At 50.1% G+C, this 19,104-nt stretch overlaps 3 protein-coding genes across 7 annotated transcripts; all 3 read left to right on the top strand.

Moving 5' to 3' along the window:
* The first annotated feature begins 7,138 nt into the window (after positions 1-7,138).
* Positions 7,139-11,310, top strand: LOC105697746 (fatty-acid amide hydrolase 2-A). The gene is made up of 12 exons (XM_012421366.1): positions 7,139-7,208; positions 7,598-7,727; positions 7,806-7,985; positions 8,046-8,265; positions 8,727-8,944; positions 9,040-9,151; positions 9,371-9,528; positions 9,602-9,745; positions 9,902-10,003; positions 10,093-10,260; positions 10,329-10,511; positions 10,752-11,310. The coding sequence occupies exons 1-12, from the start codon at positions 7,174-7,176 to the stop codon at positions 10,857-10,859; spliced, it is 1,758 nt and encodes a 585-aa protein (XP_012276789.1). The 5' UTR covers positions 7,139-7,173; the 3' UTR covers positions 10,860-11,310.
* A 284-nt stretch (positions 11,311-11,594) lies between these two features.
* LOC105697675 (fatty-acid amide hydrolase 2-A) lies at positions 11,595-17,094 on the top strand. Of its 4 annotated transcripts, none has more exons than XM_012421222.2 (10): positions 11,595-11,767; positions 14,388-14,636; positions 14,799-15,018; positions 15,153-15,370; positions 15,444-15,555; positions 15,627-15,937; positions 16,013-16,114; positions 16,197-16,364; positions 16,443-16,625; positions 16,709-17,094. In XM_012421222.2, exons 2-10 carry the CDS (start codon positions 14,466-14,468, stop codon positions 16,802-16,804), a joined length of 1,581 nt encoding a protein of 526 aa, XP_012276645.1. In that variant the 5' UTR covers positions 11,595-11,767; positions 14,388-14,465; the 3' UTR covers positions 16,805-17,094. The 4 variants fall into 4 exon arrangements, with proteins under 4 accessions (XP_012276645.1, XP_012276646.1, XP_012276644.1 ...); XM_012421223.2 differs by lacking the exon at positions 11,595-11,767 and adding an exon at positions 12,224-13,598; XM_012421221.2 differs by lacking the exon at positions 11,595-11,767 and adding an exon at positions 12,224-14,100.
* Positions 17,095-17,211: 117 nt separating this feature from the next.
* On the top strand, positions 17,212-18,789 carry LOC105697676 (glutathione S-transferase 1). 2 transcript variants are annotated; one of them, XM_012421227.2, is made up of 6 exons: positions 17,212-17,652; positions 17,721-17,870; positions 17,927-17,985; positions 18,048-18,189; positions 18,278-18,395; positions 18,502-18,789. In XM_012421227.2, exons 2-6 carry the CDS (start codon positions 17,736-17,738, stop codon positions 18,741-18,743), a joined length of 696 nt encoding a protein of 231 aa, XP_012276650.1. In that variant the 5' UTR covers positions 17,212-17,652; positions 17,721-17,735; the 3' UTR covers positions 18,744-18,789. The 2 variants fall into 2 exon arrangements, with proteins under 2 accessions (XP_012276650.1, XP_012276649.1); XM_012421226.2 differs by having other exon boundaries at positions 17,698-17,870.
* The last annotated feature ends 315 nt before the right edge of the window (positions 18,790-19,104 follow it).

Below are 19,104 nucleotides of genomic sequence, written 5' to 3'. Positions count from 1 at the left end.
AGCGGGAGGAACTCTTCCTCGATGCCGGAGTCCGTTTCTGTGAACTCGAAGGAGCCGTTCTCTCGAAGATCTCCCCCGATGACCGACTCGGAGTCCTCGCCATAAACACCCCCATGCTCGTCGTACTCTCCGTTTCGACAAAACCATTGTCTCTCGCACCCTTGCCACCGATCTAACTCGTCCTCGTCCTTCCTCAGCAGGAACACTCGTCTGCAGAACTCGAAAAATCTCTTGCGCTTCGGTCTCTGGCAGTAGCACGGAGTAAACCCGGAGTAATCGTCGCGATAAATCGTCATCTCGAATCCAAGGATGATTCTCAGCCCCCTTAAATATAAGACTCCGTGACGGAAATTTAGGAAAAAATTGTAAAATTAATTTTATCACCCCCTGAAGGGTTAACGTTCTTGAACGCGGTTGGACGCGGCGAAACAAAAAATCAGAAAATAGTCGAGGGAGCACCGGATCTTAAGAAACAAGTGCCTTTATTCTAGGTTCAAATCTCGAGATCCATGACTTTTTAGCGACGAGGGACAAGAGACAAGTATCGCGGAACTGGATTCGCTTTACAAGGGCCGTGGTCTAGGGAAGAAGACGAGGAGAGGAGAGACCATTTTCAACCCCCACGGATCACTGAAATTTATAATTATCGAAGAGCTTCCTGCTTCCGCCCTGGCCGGAAACGGCGTTGAAGAGCCGCTTCCTGGCACGAGCCGCGCTTCCGCGTTCTCTGCGCACCTGTGCTGTTTTTCGCCGAGAGGCGAAGAAGTCGAAGAAGAGGCTCTTCGGGTCCGACCCCGAGTCGACTCTCACGAGGCCTCGAGACCGCAGAAGAGTCGCACAGGACGAGCACACCTTTCGGGGGCAAGACTCGGAACTGTTTATGCCGAAGCAGACGTCGTGGAGCAGGTTACAAAATTCGCAGGGGGTCCCGCAGGAAGCGCACTTCCTCGCGCCCCCCAGCCAGGGGGTTCGACCGATGGAGACGCAGCTTCCCTTCCCTGGAATTTCCTGAATCCCGAGGGACTCGCATGGACGATCTCTCCTCCCTCCTGGATTTTGCTTGGCCTCCAGGCACCTCTTCAGCATCGAGGAAAACGCGCTCCTCGTCATCCTTAGCTCGTCTATCATCGAGAAACAGAGCTCGACCGGGTTGACGCTCGACGGGATATCCGAGCAGATGGACTGCAAGGATACCTGAAAAAATCTCGAGATCGGTCTTCGGGTTCCTGGAGTACGGGCACCTTGGGAATGAATTTCTTGAGGTACCCGAGAACGCTCGACGATTTCGCGTCCTTCCGTTGGAAAAGCAGGAGGAAGAGCCTCCGATTCCTTGTGTAGAGAGACCTTGGACCTCGGCTCCGGGGACGAGGACGTCTTCGAGGTCGTCGCGAGAGGCGGAATGGGCGGGTGTCGGTCTTCGCCGGAAGCCATGGGTTACTCTTTGAGGAGCGTCGTCGACGCCAGCCACGTTAATTATATTGTTAATTTCTGGAGGAACGGTGCACGTTTCCCATCCTATGGGTCATGCCAATTTAAACGATTTAAACCGAGGTAAGGGACGGGATTTTGCCAGACCTTCCTCTGTTTTTCCTCAGGTATTTAATATTTTTGACATGTTTAAGGTCCGTTTCCAGACTCGGTGATGATCGAATTTATTTTATCCAGACGAGTCAGCCGCGCTCCTCGTGGTCCTGTCGAGAAACGACAAACGAAATCATTAAGGACCGAATTCCACCGGCTGGAAGGATGCCTCAAAATTCAGGGCAAAATCCTTTCGGATGATGCATCCGCGAAGTTCGACCATCCAACCCGCAACCACGTAAAGTAAATCAACGACCCTCGCTGAAGACTCGATGGACTCTTCCCTGACTCTCCCCCGGAGGATCCCTGACATTTGGGGACGTCTCTGCCGAGTCCGTCACACGAGTTAACCTTGAAGATCCTGACCATCCGAGGAGCTGCCCATATCTGGTAATAAATGATATGCGTCCATAATTATGAAAGTGGTCTAAGTCAAAGTTAAAATAAAAATGAGTTTATCAGTTATTTCACGCCATATTATTTCAAACGAAATTAATTCAATGTAATTTCGAAAGAAAAAATATATGACTTAGACCACATTCATAATTATGGGCACATATCTATGCAGATCGGGCATTTAAATGAAGTCTGAATTCATGCAGCTGGCCGAAAACTAGGTGCGGGACGGCGTGCCATGTACACCCCTTATGACTTTTATGACATGTACCAGCCAGGGTTTTTTGGCGATGACATCGAGGTCGTTCGCCAACAGACCGCCGACCTTCGTCAGAAGGCAAGTTAAATTCAAGTCATTTATTTGCATGATACTTTTGGTTGGAGAGAAAAAAGAAAATTTAATTCTCTTGTCTACTTTTATAAAGATTAAATTCCTCGAGGAGCGCCTGGAATCCGAAGGGCGATCAACGGACCCTACGAGGAGAGTACCCCCTGGAGGATTCCCAGGAAGTCGCTGTGCCCAAACTGCATGGCGTCGAGCAGCCGAGCTGGGAACGAGGGCAGTTTCTGGAGGCACTTCTCCAAGGGATGCCCTCTTCTCGGTGATGGCATCCCTTTCGACGGCGGGTCTGCCCGTTGCTCGCACAAGAGGGGCAGGCTCCGGATGCTTCCAAGGTATTTCCCGACCTCTTCTAAGTATCCTATGAAAATTCAAATATTTACATAGATCCAACGAGTGCGTTTTTTAAGGCAGAGGTTCCCACAAACGAAGTGCTCAGGATCGGACGAAGGACGCCTCGACGGACAAGTACGATCCCTCCTTGGAACACCAGGTGATGAATGCAAACCACTGCGACGAGACGAGACTTCTGTGCTCGTCGATGATCAAGGACCTGAAGGAAGTGCGGACGGAACTGTCGAACATCGTCACCAGGTACGCGAACCTCGGCGGACCGGTGCTCGAAGGGTTGGAGGAAGAGCGAAGTGAGAAAAAATCGAGCCCTTCGAGGGAGGGGAGGAAAAGACCCAGGGAATCGAGAGGAGATAGAAAGAAGAGGCAAGGGAAGCGGAACCCCTCCAGGAAGTCGAGGTCGGGGAGTCACGGCTCGCCCGAGAGGGCGTCGAAAAGTGCGAAAGAGTCGAGGAAGGGGAGGAAGGTGGAAAAGGAAGAAGGAAAAAGGGAAGGCAGGTCCAGGACTCGAAGGGATGCCAACTCCCTAGAGGTGTGCCGGGTTCTCCAAAAAAGTATCGATTTGAAATCGGACGAGAGATAAGCATTTTTTCCAGGGTTCCCGTCCGGAGGTGTTGCACACCATGGCTCGATGTCTGGAGAAATTAAGAACCTCGTACGGGGATAAAGTCGTTGAAGAGTTTATGGCGAAGCTGAAGGACCCTGCTCGGTCGAGTGGCAAGTGTATATGCACCGGAAGTGCAGGGCGGAAGAAGAAGGCCGAGATCAAGAAAGCCAGGAGGAAAGGAGAATTCCCTTGCTGTTGTCACCAGACGGTAGAACATGGACATTGGACCAGTTTGTCTCTTGTATCGCGGAAACTGTCGTCGCCTAGAAGTATCGCGGTCGGTGGGCATTTATTATACAATGGTAATTGTCTGCAATTTCCAGATAACCCCGACTTGTTCTTGCGGTCGTCCCGTACCGAGGCAGCCAGCTTCGACGATTTTGCAACCTATCGATCCACCAGCCAGTAACGAGGAGGCCCCGGAGAAGGAGCGGACCCCAGTAAATTCGGGAAATGAAAACGAACCCGAGAAGGACCTCGAGTTAAAAGAGGAGTCGACTTTGCCGGGAGAATCCGAGAAGGAGTCGATCTCGGAAGTTGCGGTCGAAGGCGGTACACGGGCTTTCTGAAATTAATTTATGTCTTCGTCATTATCACTCGATTCATTTCAAATTTTTATTTTACAGAGGAACCGGAAGTAGTCGACAACGGGAAAAACATTCAGACGGAAGAGGGCAAGGAAGAGGAAGAGGGAGGATGCTTCTGCCAAGGAAAGAAGCAGAACTGCTGCGTGTGCGGTCCTTTCGGAAACGCACCCTGCGGAAAGGCCTCGGTGACCATCATTAAAAAGTGTCACGTAAAGGACCCCGAGGACAAGTCGGAGAAGGAGAAAAACAAGGAGAAGAACCGGAAACGAAGACCCTGCTTCCACACCTGGCCCGAAAAATCGAGGTGCTTCAAACGATGCGCAATGCAGCCGAGATGCATACACACGTGACAGTTCTTCGTGCGATTTTCTTATTAAACTCGTCTCGACGCGATGCAACTCCATAATCTACGATTATGAAAAATTGATTATGTAAATTCGAAGAGAGGTATCTTCAGGAAGCGTGACGGTTAATAAGCAAAAATGCGACCTCGATTGAGAAAAATTGTGTCCAATTGGAATCGATACAGTCTCCAGAGCTGCACTCTCGAAATATTAGCGTCTCTTTGCTGCTCCGAAAGAGGTTAGCTAGTTTATCTTCGTTATCGCACATCCAACGACGTCCAATCCCTCGCTGGCTGCAAAAGTTAGTATATCCAATAACGGTCTCGAGAAATTCCGAGTGTTCATACCGAAAAATCTGTCCCTGTTAATAAGTCATTAAATTGTTCAAAACCACCAGGAACGAGTTGCGTTTTTTTTTTTTTAAATCCGCGCACAGTACCGAATTTACCGCCAGCGAGATCCTCGGTTTGCGCCAACCTTGGTCGGCGACTATTCGTCAAATCGACTTCCCAAGTAAAGGCGAAAAATTGTTATTCTTCCCGTACCTTCGGACGAATTTGGCCGGCTCTTGTCACGGTCCCTATCGTTTGCCATTTGTTCGAGTGCCATTGCGTATTCTCTATTCGCCGGAACGACACAGTACTGACAATTTTTTCTCCGCTCGTCAGGAGGCCGGAGATTTCTACTTCTCATGAGGAGGGAGTCGAGAGAAACCGCTCGTCTCTGTCGTATCTTCATATTGTTAAGCTAATTGGGAGAAGCGACTCTTTGTAAACCTCGGAATTTTTTCAAAGCGAATCTTTGTCGGGAGGATTTCGAAAATTCCCGTGGAGTGTCGAAACAATGTTACCTCCCGGTGGGCGCCTCGTTTGCGAGCGATCATTTCGCGTCAGCTGCTGCAACATTGCTTTCGATTATTTCTGCCGGCTAAAGCATTATCGGGAGTGTTTAATAATATACAATTATTGCGCGGCAGTCATTTCGTAATCGGCAAATATGCTTAATGCAGCGTCTTTCCATCGATTTTAAATTCCCTTTGACTTCTGCACTGTGATTGCACGTTCTTACGCGATGACGAGACCCTGTAACGAGCATTTAATGATTCCCTTCAATTCGACGCTCGGCAACGATTTCGACTTATTATCAATGACGGGCGAGACAATCGAAAGAACCGTTTCGACTGCCGTTAGTCCAGCGTAGACTTTCCGTGTCTTCACCTATGCCGTTTAACGCCGCCACGACGCGAGGTTTATAAATTAGATTTTCTGTTTACGTAATTCGTATCCACCTCTATTTTCAATTTTTTACCTCCATTATCGAGTTGGATCTCGGACACATGGGAGCATGTATATAATCCCAACCGAGAAGAAATTACGAAATATCGCACGAAAGAGGAAACGCATTATAAAACTGTTTCAACTGGAAACTCGTGTTACCGCGATGAAACGAGTTCGTTACAGCACCGACACGAGTTCCAGCGCGGAATGCCATGTTAAATCTTCTTTTTGCCGCGTACAAAAAAATTCTGTTACAATAATTGCGGACTGGGGATTTGATCGAGCCTCGATTCGTCGGATTCCCCCGGATGAGACCGAGTTTAATTGAAATTTAGCGAATAATTTTCCCAAAGGAGACTCGCCTCGTCTGGAAATTTTCGGTAGACGTTTCTCCATCAGCAGCGTTGATCCAGTCTCCGTCCTCCTCCCGGGGATGTTCTCGTCTTTCGACTGGCACGTGGGTCCCAAGGAGTGCCGAAAATGAAAAGCACATTTACACGTGGAACGATCAATCGACTCGGTCAAGAGACGAGTCGCGAACGCGCGAGATGTCTCACTTTCCCCACTCGCCGGCAGTCGGTGGAAATTGAATTTTGTTTCGACCAGAACCGATTCAGTCGCCAAGAGCCGTTCACCGAGTTCGGATTGTCCGGCTACCCGGGCCCGGGTTCACCTTCCCGGTTCTCGATTCTCTAGGCGTCCAACGGCCCTATCACCTCGTGGGCCCCGGGTCGACACGTCTTTTTTTTCCTCGTTCACGGCGCGGAAAGCGACACCCGGCATCGGTACGACACTTGGTAGAGACTTACCAAGCTCGCGATATCGGTCATCCGGAGCAACCTGGGGATTTCTGACTCGGTCGAGCCCTTCGGCGACTGCGAGATACGGTGAGCCTTCCCGAGCTGTTCCCTCCAAGACTTACCAGGGATCCGTAGGATCACCAAACAGTTTCTAAGCTCTTTCGTCAGCGTCACGTAGCGAAGCGTAGAGTACTACAATTGATTACAATATAAAAACGTCGTATATCGATTATGTCGTACAACAGTCCCCGATAAAGTTCCATCCCGTGTATGGCAGCGCTCGATCGTGGAGGCGCGGCGATTCCTTGATCGTCAAGAATAGAATGAAAATGCGGTTAGGAAACGTTTATAATTATAAAGTCAGATATTCTTCCCTCGATAACAGACTCTGGGTATTGTGGATTTTCTCATTATTTTCTTTTCTTTCAACAGAACATTAAGTTCGGGGTTATCGGAGCGCCGCGAAAAAGGGGTCAACGCTCCTCGTTGGTGCATACGTTTTGTTGCATCGAGTGCATCAGTGGTCGAATGCATTAGCGATAGATCGTGGAAGACCTTGATACGGCTCCTGGCGAACGTCTTCGGGGTCTCGAGATCTTCGAGAAGGGCGCTCTGACTCTGAAGGGTTAGGTGGAATTTTTTTTTTTAATACTAGTAGCGATAATTGTAAGACTCGACGATTATCGAACAGCAACCGAGACGATCGAAGTCCAAGCGGTGGTTTTCAAGGTCTCTTCGGAACGAGTGTTGACCCAGTCGTTAGCAGGTCAGCCTCTCTTCAAGGTTCTCCGGTCACCTCGGTGCACCTGCGCTCACCTTGCACCTTTGCGGCGAGTCGTTGCTCAAGACCGAGACACATCGCAGGAAGTCGCGAGAGGGTAGAGGTGAAAATGATTCTGCATTCCTTGGCTTGTAATGCACCTAGGTAAAAAAAAAAGAAATACTCGGCGGAGTTTCTTGGATTTTTTTTCTCCAAGCTTCGGGGCGTTCTCTTCGTCATTTCCCTCGGCGCTCGCGTGGCTGGCGGAAGCGAGTTCTTCTTCTTCTCTTCGGCAACCACGTTCGCTTTCTCCAGCCCTCGTCTCTCTCGAGCAAGGCGTCGTCACCTTTCCACGAATCCGAGGCTGAAATACCGTGTAAACACTCGTAATTATGCGAATTCTTTGCGTACTCCGGCTAGCGTGTCCTCACGTAACCAAATATACTTCTCTCCCCACTTAAGTACACGAATGGCTGATGTATTCCCCACAAGTCGAGTCGTGGTGGTGCCGATCGAGTCTGGGTTCCGCTGACGGAGTTTCCATTTTGCCGTAGGATTGCCGACGAGGAACGATCTTGGGGAAGGGCCGGAAGAGGTTTCCTAGGACGCAAGAAACCAAGGGGAATGGAGGTTGCACTGTCCTTCGCGACGATCCTCTACACCGATCTCAGGTCCAGCAGCGTGGTGAGTCCTTTCGGCATCTCGTTCCTCCTTCCTGAAGAAGGAGATTAAGCGAGATTAATCGACACCTTTTACCTCCAGGAGATGTTTAACACCGTTACCAAGGGGATCATCAAGGTGATCATGATCTTCGCGACTCTGATCATCATACCCATCACGAGGATTCGAGCTCGCAAGAGTCGACAACCTTGTCCACCAATCGGGAACGACCTCCTGATGCTCCCGGCCAGCGAAGTGTCCCGAAGGATACGGAGGAAAAAAGTGAGGGATACGTTTCAATGGTGCTTTCTCCTTAACGGAAGGTCTCGGTTTTTCCGACAGGTGACCAGCGAAGAGGTCGTCAGGGCATACATCACCAGGTGCAAGGAGGTGAACCCCGCGATCAACGCCGTGGTGGAGGCGAGGTACGAGGCCGCTCTTCGGGAAGCTCGCCAGGTCGACGACTCGGTCCGCTCCGGAGGACGCACCGAGGAGGAGATCGCAAAGGACACGCCTTTGCTCGGTATCCCTGTCACGGTGAAGGAGAGTATAGCGGTACGAGGTGGGGGCAACCTTATTTTCCGAAGGTCCGAGGAAAAGCGTTACTAGTCTCGAGTTGCTTAGAGCGTAGAAAGAGATGTCGGTAAGGGGTGACCGCGGAGTCGCGGTACGTCACTTTCCCTCTTGACGACGCTCTCTCGTGCCGGGTTAGCTGGGTCCTATAGGATCCTATAGATCCCCATTGGGTCCCATGAGTCCCATTGGGTCACTCCAAAGGAGGCTACTCACGTAAAGACCGGTTCCCCGGCTCGTGGCGCCACGAAATCGGTTCAAGGTCTGCCGTACGACGCGCAACGCTTGCGTAAGGACTAAACAAAGAGTACAGAGAACGGAAAAGCGCGGTCTCTAGAGGGTCTCGATTCTCGCGATCGATGCAAGATTTTCTAGGTTTTGTAGGTTTCGTAGATTTTCGAAAACGGTCCAGAGGGTTGTAATGGAATCGCCGCGTGGTCTGGTCCCAAGGCATGAGTCACTCCGTGGGGTGGAAAAGGGAGCAGCCGATCACGGCCCAGGAGGACGCCGACGTCGTCAAGAGGGTGCGCAAGGCAGGCGCCATCCCCATCCTGGTCAGCAACACTCCGGAGATGTGCATGTACTGGGAGACCTACAACAAGGTGACCGGCATGACCTGGAACCCCTACGACACGAAGAGATCGGCCGGCGGATCTTCGGGGGGAGAGGTTCGCATCCGGACGAGGAAGTCGTCCGAGTCGAGAGGAAACTCGACCCGACCGCAGAGTTTCGTAAGAACGAATTCATTTCTTCGTGATTTCAGGCCGCCTTGCTGGGCTCCGGGGCGTCGCTTTTGAGCCTGTCGTCGGATATCGGAGGATCGGCCAGACTTCCGGCAATGTTCTGCGGAGTTTTCGGCCATAAACCGTCCCCAGGTAAACCTTCGATTCACGCCGGAGGTCGCTCTCCAGTTTTTAAAGCTGCGTTCTGTCAGCGCTCCTCGACTCCGCGTTAATTTACAAACCTATTTGCATACGATTTGAATAATTCCTCGTGTACGTTCCTAATGTCGCGGTAGATTAGGAACGAGTCATCGTTAGGTACAAACAAATCCTCTTTGAAGAGGCGATTTTGACATTCCGATGCTCCTTCAGGCTGGATTTCCACCGAGGGCCACTTGCCGAATTGCGATGACGAGAACTGGACCACCTTCTTCAGCATCGGTCCGATGGTCAGATACGCCGAGGATCTGCCCGTTCTTCTGAAGACTATGTGCCGATCGGAGTCGATCGCCAGCAAACTCGACCGGAAGGTTTGGACCGAGACGATGAGTCTTTTGTTATCCATTGAGGTGCAATTAGGACCGATACGCCGAAATTTTTCAGGTCTTCGTTAAGGATATAAAATTCTTCTACATGGAGGATGACTGTGGATCGGTGATGACGAACACCGTGGACCCGGAAATCAAGACGGGCATACATCGGCTGGTTCGACACCTTGAGAAAACCCACGGGACCAAAGTACAGAAGGTACGGCTTTTTATCGACCATCGTCACCCGATCGGTCGGTCCAATCAGTTGTCAACGATCGTCCTCAATTTTTCGAGGCCGCCTCGCTGCACTTTTTTACCCGGTGTTAACGCGTCTTACGACCTGGCTTTGACCAACGATATTAATTTTCCGTAGGTGGAGATGAGAGATATGAGATTCGCCTTCGAGGTCGCGACAGCTATTCTCCTTGGGATCAACGGTGCGGACACGATTTTCACGAGAGGGAACGATCGTCGAGTACGCGCTTCTTAAACATCATTTTATGATTTCAATTCATTCGAACCGCGTCTTACCGAGAAATTTTCATTAATTATACCTCTTTTCAGGAGTGGAAGAGCGTTTCCGTGGAGGCCTTGAAATTCCTTTTCGGCAAGTCCTGTCACACGTTCCCCAACATTGTGTACGGGATTCTGAAAAAATTCGCAGACATGAGTCCGCGAAGCCACTACGAGAACATGGTGGAGAAGAACAAAATGCTGAAGAAACAGTTCGAGGTAACCGATAGCAAGTAGTGGAAATGAATCCTTGACGGAAGCGCTCGTCCTTTTCTCGTGAATTACAGGAGCTCCTCGGGGACAACGGAGTCCTGATATATCCCACCTTCGTCTCCGCTGCAAGTTACCCTTTCGAGTTCTTGTGCAAGATCTGCAGCGTCTCCTACATGATGATTTTCAATTCTCTCGGACTTCCCGTTACGCAGTGTCCTATAGGACTGAACAGGAACGGGCTTCCTATCGGACTGCAGGTGCTTGTATTCCATTCTTCCATTATCTGCATAAATAAAAGACCAGTGATACGTACACTGAAAACAAAATTTATTGAGCCGAAGAAATTATATGAATAATTATTATTTGAATTAACAAGATATTTCCCGGGCGGAATTTTTTTTTCGACGTGCGAAGAACCGATCGGTTATTAAACAAGATATTAATGAAAATCGACGTCGTATCTTTCATCTACGAAAATATATAATTTATAATTTCAGGTGGTCGCAAATGCAGGTTGCGACGTTCTTTCGATCACCGTGGCCCAGGAAATCGAGAGAGCTTTCGGTGGCTGGGTCCCACCGCCTCCCAAAAACAGGATCGTTTGACCTCGTTCAAGTGGCTCAGCTTCCCGTGGAATTTAAAAAAGTCCGCGTCCAAGCTAATGAAAAGAATCGCGAACCATCTCGAAGATTGCCATCTCTCGAGATGACCGGTAAATGCGTCCTCGTCTGTCAGAAGTCTGCACGCAATTGGCAGGAGTCAGCGACCGAGCGGAGTGGGATCGTTGAACGTAAGACGGATTCGTCTCTTACGACTATCTTCCGCTCTACCCATAGAAAATCATTTTCCTCGGTAATGAAATTAAGAGAGGAAAAATCTAAGCGATTTCGGAGCATCGATGGCTCCGACTGGTTCGAAATGTACAGTTCGAATGGATTAAGGAAGTGCTTTGTTATATTTATCATCGTTATTTATGTACCGAAATTTTTACTGACGCTACAATAATGAAGCTACGTTTTAACTAGGAGTTTAATTAAAACTCGCAGTCTACAGAAAGTGGAGGTTTAATTTTAATCAAGATCGCCACGCTAACGAGCGTCCCGTAAGAGAAATTTCCTTTTCCGTCGTCCATGCAGGGAAGACGTCCAGATCAGCGTCCGATTCCTTCGGAAAGTTTCTCTCGCCCTCCATCCGTGCCAATGTGAGAAAGAATTGTGCGAAACATGCGAGTGGCCTTAATCCGTTAGCGTTTCCAGACTCGATCCCTGCTTTGCAGGCGGAGGGGCCGCGCGGGGGCCGCTCTTAAAACGAGAGACTCCGACAATGGCGGCAAGAAAAGCGTCAGTTCTCCTCGAGCAACCGTGCCGGGAATGCCGAAAACTCCCGAAGCAGTTCCATAACGAGTCCGACCTGCCCGAACGAAGATCGGAGCCGAAGCGACGTGATAAGCTCTGGATTTCCCATCCACGTGGGAGATAAGGACTCCCCCGGTGCCCCTCACCTTTCCATCAAGGTAAGTCAGAAAAAATACTAGAGGGTAAATAAAAAATTCAGAGCAAAGGCAAGAGGATCCCCATCGTTTTTATTCCACATTCTCACAATTTTCGGGATGCACCCAGGAGATGCATCGTCCGAGACCGCTGCACCGTAACGCCCTGCATCTCGATGCTCGAAGAATTACCCGGTTCCGCACGCGTAGAAGACGCGCTTGAACGCGATATACGATGATGCGGTCACTTTGTTATCGATAGGAATTTGATCGATAATCCTATCGGGCTTGCGAGTCGGTCTCGAGAGTCGCGAAGACGCGGCCGGTCGCGGCGAGGGTGTTCCTAAAATGCAGCGACGTTAAAAATATCGCTCCGATTCCGGAGTCGGAGATCAAGGCCGTCGAGTACGTCCACCGGGTGACGTATAATCGCGACCGGGGTATCGCGCAAACGCATCGTTCATCCGCAGTCCGCGTTTGATCGACCAAGTCGCGATGCATCCCGCGTGCATCCCGCGTGCATCTCGCGCTGCACTAGAGAGGTGGAGCGGGTCTCGTTCGGGACAGCCTTCCCTCGCCTCGAGAAAGCGTTCCTTGCGTAAACTCGAAGAATTCAGGTTAAATCGCGATCCCTATAGGGCACGTCGAGTTTTGCGCTCGTTTACGAGCCGACCGGTACCGCCGATCACCTCCAATTACGGAACGTTAACGCTCGGCACGAAAAGTGGCACTTGCCTCCTCCACGAGTGCGACTGCAGTCGGATCGGCTGCAAGTGCCGACTTTCGCCAAAAGGAGGGCCGAGTCCTTCGACGGTGATTCTCGAGATGCAGCCCGAAGGAAGACCTCGTCTCGGGAAACCTGCATCGGCCTGGATATCTCAAACTTGCCCAGCTTTCGACTCCTGGAACGCGATGGCTGAAATCGGCCCCACCTTTCCCTCCTCCTACTTTCCCTCCTTCTCTCCGGATTTTTAATATTTCGCGTGGGTACGCAAGCTCCGACCCCGCCGATCTCTAGTGCTCGGTCGGGCCTTGCCGCATCGCTTAGCGGTTTCGGATCCCGGGGGATCTTTCTCCCTCGAAAATGCGCAATTCGAGGAGAATCGACCGATAAATCGTACCCGTCTCCCTCGATATACCTCGTGGTCGCGATTACGGCCCGCGCGGGGATTGCAGAAGACCTGGGGCACCTCTGTGCGGAACGCGTCCCGTTAATGCGAGTTTCGCGAAGATAAATCTTCGTTTTTTCTGAAGAGGAACCCCCCTGTCCCTCCCACGCGTTGCATCGTTTAGTGCAGTCGCTGCATCCGATGCCCGGAGCCGACTCGATCGACCGGATTGGCTGCATCGATCAGCTCGACGAGTCGATCGACTCGATCGACCGATATATTGTAGCGACTCGCAGGCCGAGCGGTTAAATCGAGCTCTTCCGTGATGTTGTGTTTACGCTTTGTCTGAAAAAAAAAAAAATCTGTCCGCGCGGATTTATTGTATCTATCTTCGCCTCGAGTCGCGCCGGATTGGATTCGAGACCGCCCGGGTGTCGCCCTCGAATCGGAGAGAGGGACTTTCCGACTTTCTTCCGGGACCACCTCGAAGAGGAGAACAATGAGTCGTTTGCCGAGAGAATCGCCGTGCCGAGGCCATTCCGTCCTGCCGTCACGTCTCGAAAGCCGATCCGCCTGGAGGAAACGTGGGTGTTCGAACTCGGAAGGGGACGGTCGAGGGCGGGCACTCTTCCAGGCCGGAATGTCCGAGTAACGATCGCCGCATTTTGCGGGAATCCTCGCCAGGACGATCGCGCAAGTCCTTCCCTTCCTCCCCAGAGGAAGGACCGCTAGTTTACCCAGGGAAGGTAAAAGGAAAAACCGTAAACCGAGTCGCGAAGAAATCCTCAGGCCGCGGAATATCGTTACCGCGGTGGTGAAAAAAAAAGGAAAAAAAAAAAGAATTTCGCGACACCAATATTCTTGTCACCGATCATGTGTCAAGAATAATGGAAACGCCTCCTAGGCGGTTTGATCGTTGACCGGCATCGAACGATATCAAACACAACCGAAGGTGAAGGTTAAGAGCACGTCGATTCGGCGCTCGTAACGAGCACCTAGCACAAAGACGTCATACAATTTGCATTAATGTTCCCGTCGTCGCGTAAAAACGTAATCGGCTCTCGAGGACTTGCATTCTATGAGCGCGCGTGGAAGTGTCGGTGCCTTGAAAATTCCTGAACAACTCGACGGCGACCGTGGTGACCCTGGTGACCCGGGGTGCACCCTGATGAGAGTCTAATTTCGTAAGGAACGAGCCGAAACGGGCGACGAGGAAACCCGAGACGTCCACGGTTCCATCGGGTCACGGTGAGCCGGAAAATCGAGAAGCCGAACTTTTTTAGAATAGGAGGATAAGCAACGCCACGGGTTGCACGAGTCGCTGCTCTTCTCCTTTCTCCTAGGGGAAAACGCTCGCGGGGGGAAAGTGCATTAACGGGTCCATTACGTTATGGGAAATTGGCCGCATGGAACGCACGCGACGCGAAACGCCAGACGGGCGGAATGCGGAAAACGCGACAAAGTGGACACGCTCGCGAGATCGGCGAGCGTGCACTTTTCCAGGTCGCCTTCAATAGTTCTCGTTGCGCGTACAGGTGCGAATCCTCCCCCCTTCCCGACACCCCCGGGGTGCATCGGCGACCGGCAGACAGAAAGGAAGGAAGGTTTCCAAGATGGAGTGGGCTATCCGGCTCTTCTTCGTCCTGCAGAGCGTTCTGCTCCAGCTTCTGCGTCCCGTTTTGTGGTACTTGAACCGGCAACGACCATCTTTGGTGCCTCCACCGAAGGACTCGATCCTGAAGAAGAGCGCCGTCGACCTGGCTGCATGGATCAGGAGGCGCGAGGTGGGTAATGACCAGTTGGTGATTATTCTTGCTATTCTTCTTGTTGTTCAATCTTAGGAAGCGTATCGCACGATCGGGGGGAATTAACCTGGTGAGATAATGTAATAATGAGGTAAGGACGCGCCATTGCGGGGAGAAGTAATCAAGTGGAGGGAATCGTAGATTACCAGCGAGGCGGTGGTAGAGGCGTACATCTGCAGGATGAAGGAAGTGAACCCTTTGATAAACGCGGTGGTGGAGGACCGCTTCGAGGAGGCTCTTCGGGATGCCAGGAGGTGCGACGAGAGACTCCGGGCTGGAGAAGTGAACGCCGTCACTCTGCGGACTCTGCAGCCTCTCTATGGGGTCCCGTTTACGGTCAAGGAAAGCTGCTCTCTCAAAGGTACCCGGACTACTCGAGAAGAATCTTCAGGAGGCAGAGAAGGATCGTAGCCGATCCTTCTTCTTGTGCACCTAATGACGCTCGTGACGTCGGTTTGGCGCAATCCTTGACCCAATCGATTTTTCACTCGAAAGGACTCAGCCACACTGGATGCACTTTGGTGCGCCAAGGTACCAAGGCGCACTCGGATGGATCTTTCGTGGCTGCCTTGAGGAAGGCAGGAGCTATTCCACTATGTGTCACCAATACTCCGGAATTGTGCTCGGGATTTGAGAGCGCGAATTATTTGTACGGCCGAACGAACAACCCCTACGACTTGAGGTGCAGCGCTGGAGGTTCGTCGGGCGGCGAGGTGAGAAAGAAAAAGTGCCTTTACTGCGTAAAAATGATCTTCTTAATTAAAGTCCCTGGGGTTTTTGCCATAGGCAGCATTGTTGGGCGCAGGTGCTTCCCTGATCGGCGTGGGGTCGGATCTTGCGGGGTCCATAAGATTGCCGGCCTTGTTCAATGGGGTCTTCGGCCACAAGCCGACCGCTGGTAATGTTTCTTTGATATATTGGACTGGGTAGGAAGGAGTTGTTGGTTATTGATGCATCGATTCGCTTTAGGAATAATTTCGACAAATGGACACTACCCCAACTCCGACAGCCCGTGGTTTCGCAAATGTCTGGTGGTCGGTCCTATGGCGAGGTACGCAGAGGACTTGATCCTGGCTATGCAGATCGTAACCTCGGATAGCAAACAAGATCTGAGGTTCGATCAGCCGATTCGTATCGGCGACTTGAAGGTGTTTTATGTCGAGGATTTGGGAGAGAGTCTGGGCAGCATCTCACCCTCCAAAGAGATAAAGGGATCCATCGCAAAGGCTTCGAGGTACCTTGAAAAATCCGGGGCCACCGTCGCCGAAGCAAGTATTACAGTAAATTTGAGAAATAATTGTGAAAATTGTGGAACAAAGGGGATTTTTAACACCCCGTAAAATTCTTCACGACAGATCGATTTGGGCGACTTGGAAGACATCGTGGAGATTTGCTTCTCCCCGATTTTCTGTGTCGATAGCCTGCCTCAAATATTGATCAACCCCGACGATCCTAAGGTGCTCGATCATTTTATATGGGGTAAACAGCCTGTCGGACCTTTTTCCCGTATAAAAAATCACGTTATTTTTGCGTCTTCAGCACGAAAGGAGCTCACCCGCCGAAATTGTAAAATCCTTCCTGGGGTTTTCCCTGTACACCAAATCTGCGATCTTTATGAAGTTAGTTAAAGACATCCGTGGCTTCATTCCTGTCTCTAAAGCCCCCTTCTACGAAAAAAAGGGAGAGCAGCTACGACAAAAGCTTCTCGTGAGTTAAGAGCTCTTCTTCATTCCACGGAATCTCTCATTATTTTCCTCTGTTGCCCTGATGCACTCCTCGTTGTAGGAGACGCTCGGCAAAGACGGCGTACTTATCTGCCCTACATTTCCAACTGTTGCCGGTTATCACAACAATACCGTGCTGCAATCATCCGCAGCAATTTACTGTGCGCTTTTTAACGTCTTCGGATTTCCGTCGACGCAAGTACCGATGGGCCTCAACGAGAACGGAATGCCTCTGGGATTTCAAGTAAAGTTACACCTTGGATTCCCCATAAAAGTAGTTCACAGGCGCGATGTATCCTACGTGTTGTACATTTTTTTTCCTTTCAGGTCGTGGCTGCCCCAAACCAAGACAGACTGTGTCTAGCCGTAGCCAAGGAATTGGAAAAAGGTTTCGGTGGCTGGATTCCACCCAACGACAAATAACATAATTCGCTATATAAAAATAACGATGTCCAACCGTACGATCATGAAACCAGTGAAGTCAGAACCTATAATTGCGAGTGTACATACGCATTAGTGATAAGGATTGTAAAAATCTAATCGGAATGAGCAATAGTTTAAATAGTAATTAGAATCGTTACTGTGAAGAAGCCGGTGATCTTGCGTAGAGATCTCCACCAAGATCGGATCCACGACGGTGACATCAATACGCATTATGTATGCAAACGGGTATTTTCTAGTTGTATAGCGCAACAATAAAGATATGATAACTACTCCAATGAGAATTCACGTCGCACGAGGAGTGGAAGTCTGTAGATTATAAATAGAAAGATTAATTTATTAATTAGTATATTTTGTCAGGCTTCCATGTCCTGCATTGCCGAAGGAAAGTGCTGTGCATTTATCAGCGGTCGCACATCGAATCGGATATCAATTTACCTGTTCTCTTAATGCGTAGGACCACATATATTTTACAAGAAAATCCGAGGAATCTGGGTCGGGGGGTATCGGTGTGGCCATGAAGAGGTACAGGTGAAAGGTGCACACTGGGGCGTAGGAGCTCGAGTCGACCAGTATGCTCAGGTGTGGGCTTGAGTGAACTGCTATCAACCTGGTGGTTATTATCTCTGCAAAAATTGGTACTTTAAAAATAATAAACGGTAATATATATTTCTGGGTAGTTAAAAATTCATACTAGCCGAAGAGTGCCGTGAAGAGGTACAGGTGAAAGGTGCACACTGGGGCGTAGGAGCTCGAGTCGACCAGTATGCTCAGGTGTGGGCTTGAGTGAACTGCTATCAACCTGGTGGTTATTATCTCTGCAAAAATTGGTACCTCTTTAAAAATAATAAACGGTAATATATATTTCTGGGTAGTTAAAAATTCATACTTGCCGAAGAGTGCCGAAGAGACGATGAAGCTGTACTCGGTGTCGGATGGACCACCGTCCTTGGCATGTCGCCAAGCACTGGCTGCTCTCAAACTGGACTACGAATTAATCGACGTGGATTTTGGAAAAGGGGAACACATGACCAAGGAATACGAGCAGGTACTTTTTGAAGATCCATCGATGGCTCGTTGAAATTTATTTCGTTTACTTTTCAGCTCAATCCTCAGAAGGAGATTCCGGTCCTGGTGGATGGAGATCTCATAATGGGGGAAAGGTAACTGGTATCGGTATAAGTGACGACGTTCCACGTGTTCCAGCGACATAATCGTTTTACAGCAATGCCATTTTGCAATACCTCGGAGATGCGTACGACAAATCCGGTGAATTTTATCCCAAGGATCCGAAAGCCCGTGCCGTTGTCAACCATCGACTCTGCTTCAACCTGGCAATGTACTATCGGAACATTTCCGAATACGTGGTAATTGTTTTATAAAAACGTACTAACGGTCTTCATTCTCACTTTGAGGCTTATAAAAATTAACGGCTAACTTCGTATTCGATTCCAGATGGCTCCTATATTTTTCGATTACGAGAGGACTCCTCTGGGCTTGAAGAAAGTGAAAATCGGACTGGACGTATTTAACGAGTACCTGAAGCGAGGGAATTCCGTCTATGCGGCTGGGAGTACGTAGGGTTAATGGAATTTAAAGAGCTTACCGACTTAACCACGTCAAATTTGATATTTAAATCCGTATCGTGACTATCCTTTTTTCTCGACGCCGATGTACAGATAATCTAACGATCGCCGATTTCCCGCTAATTACCGCCACGATGTGTCTCGAAGCCATCGACTTTCAACTCGATTCTTGGCCGCACGTGGGAAAATGGTATGCAAATTTCAAATCGAAGCATTCCGAACTTTGGGAAATCGCCGCGGGTGGGATGCGAGAGATCGGCCACTTCGAGAGGAATCCCCCTGATCTGTCCTCTCTGGACCATCCCATCCATCCGGTAAGGAAGTCGACTCGCTAAGCCTTTTCCACTTCCGTTTCGATTGTCCTACAATAAAAGGTGAAGAAACGACCAACTCGAGCGCTCGGATTATTTGAAAATCTATCCATTTATTGTATCCAGGGTACCGAGTCGCCAGGCGTCGGTACGTCCATAAAATAGGTACACCGGGAACGAGAGTGACTCTTGCCAACGAAAGTACATCCGCGTCGTAAGTCATCTAGCACGTTGATAAATTAAAACTCTGACCCTCGCGAGTCCACGAAAACGCATTTTCGTCCTTCTCCGATTCGGATGCGCGAGCCCCATCCTCGCCGACTGCATCGTACACGTGCCCCACCCGGACGACTGCGTGGAAGAACGTTAAATCTCCCGGACCCCG

This window comes from Orussus abietinus, unplaced genomic scaffold, assembly GCF_000612105.2.
Source record: "Orussus abietinus isolate OABI.00-Male unplaced genomic scaffold, Oabi_2.0 scaffold25, whole genome shotgun sequence".
NCBI classification, from domain to species: domain Eukaryota; kingdom Metazoa; phylum Arthropoda; class Insecta; order Hymenoptera; family Orussidae; genus Orussus; species Orussus abietinus.
This window is presented reverse-complemented; position numbering and strand designations above follow the sequence as displayed.

Bases quoted from the DNA above. Each gene is read 5' to 3' on its own strand.
- LOC105697746 (XM_012421366.1), top strand. From the start codon at position 7,174: ATGATTCTGCATTCCTTGGCTTGTAATGCACCTAG. The intron at 7,728-7,805 runs GTGAGTCCTTTC...TTTTACCTCCAG, and splicing joins ATCTCAGGTCCAGCAGCGTG to GAGATGTTTAACACCGTTAC. The intron at 9,529-9,601 runs GTTTGGACCGAG...GAAATTTTTCAG, and splicing joins CCAGCAAACTCGACCGGAAG to GTCTTCGTTAAGGATATAAA.
- LOC105697676 (XM_012421227.2), top strand. From the start codon at position 17,736: ATGAAGCTGTACTCGGTGTCGGATGGACCACCGTCCTTGGCATGTCGC. The intron at 17,871-17,926 runs GTACTTTTTGAA...TTTACTTTTCAG, and splicing joins TGACCAAGGAATACGAGCAG to CTCAATCCTCAGAAGGAGAT. The intron at 18,190-18,277 runs GTAATTGTTTTA...ATTCGATTCCAG, and splicing joins GGAACATTTCCGAATACGTG to ATGGCTCCTATATTTTTCGA.
- LOC105697675 (XM_012421222.2), top strand. From the start codon at position 14,466: ATGGAGTGGGCTATCCGGCTCTTCTTCGTCCTGCAGAGCGTTCTGCTC. The intron at 14,637-14,798 runs GTGGGTAATGAC...AGGGAATCGTAG, and splicing joins CATGGATCAGGAGGCGCGAG to ATTACCAGCGAGGCGGTGGT. The intron at 15,938-16,012 runs GTAAATTTGAGA...TCTTCACGACAG, and splicing joins TCGCCGAAGCAAGTATTACA to ATCGATTTGGGCGACTTGGA.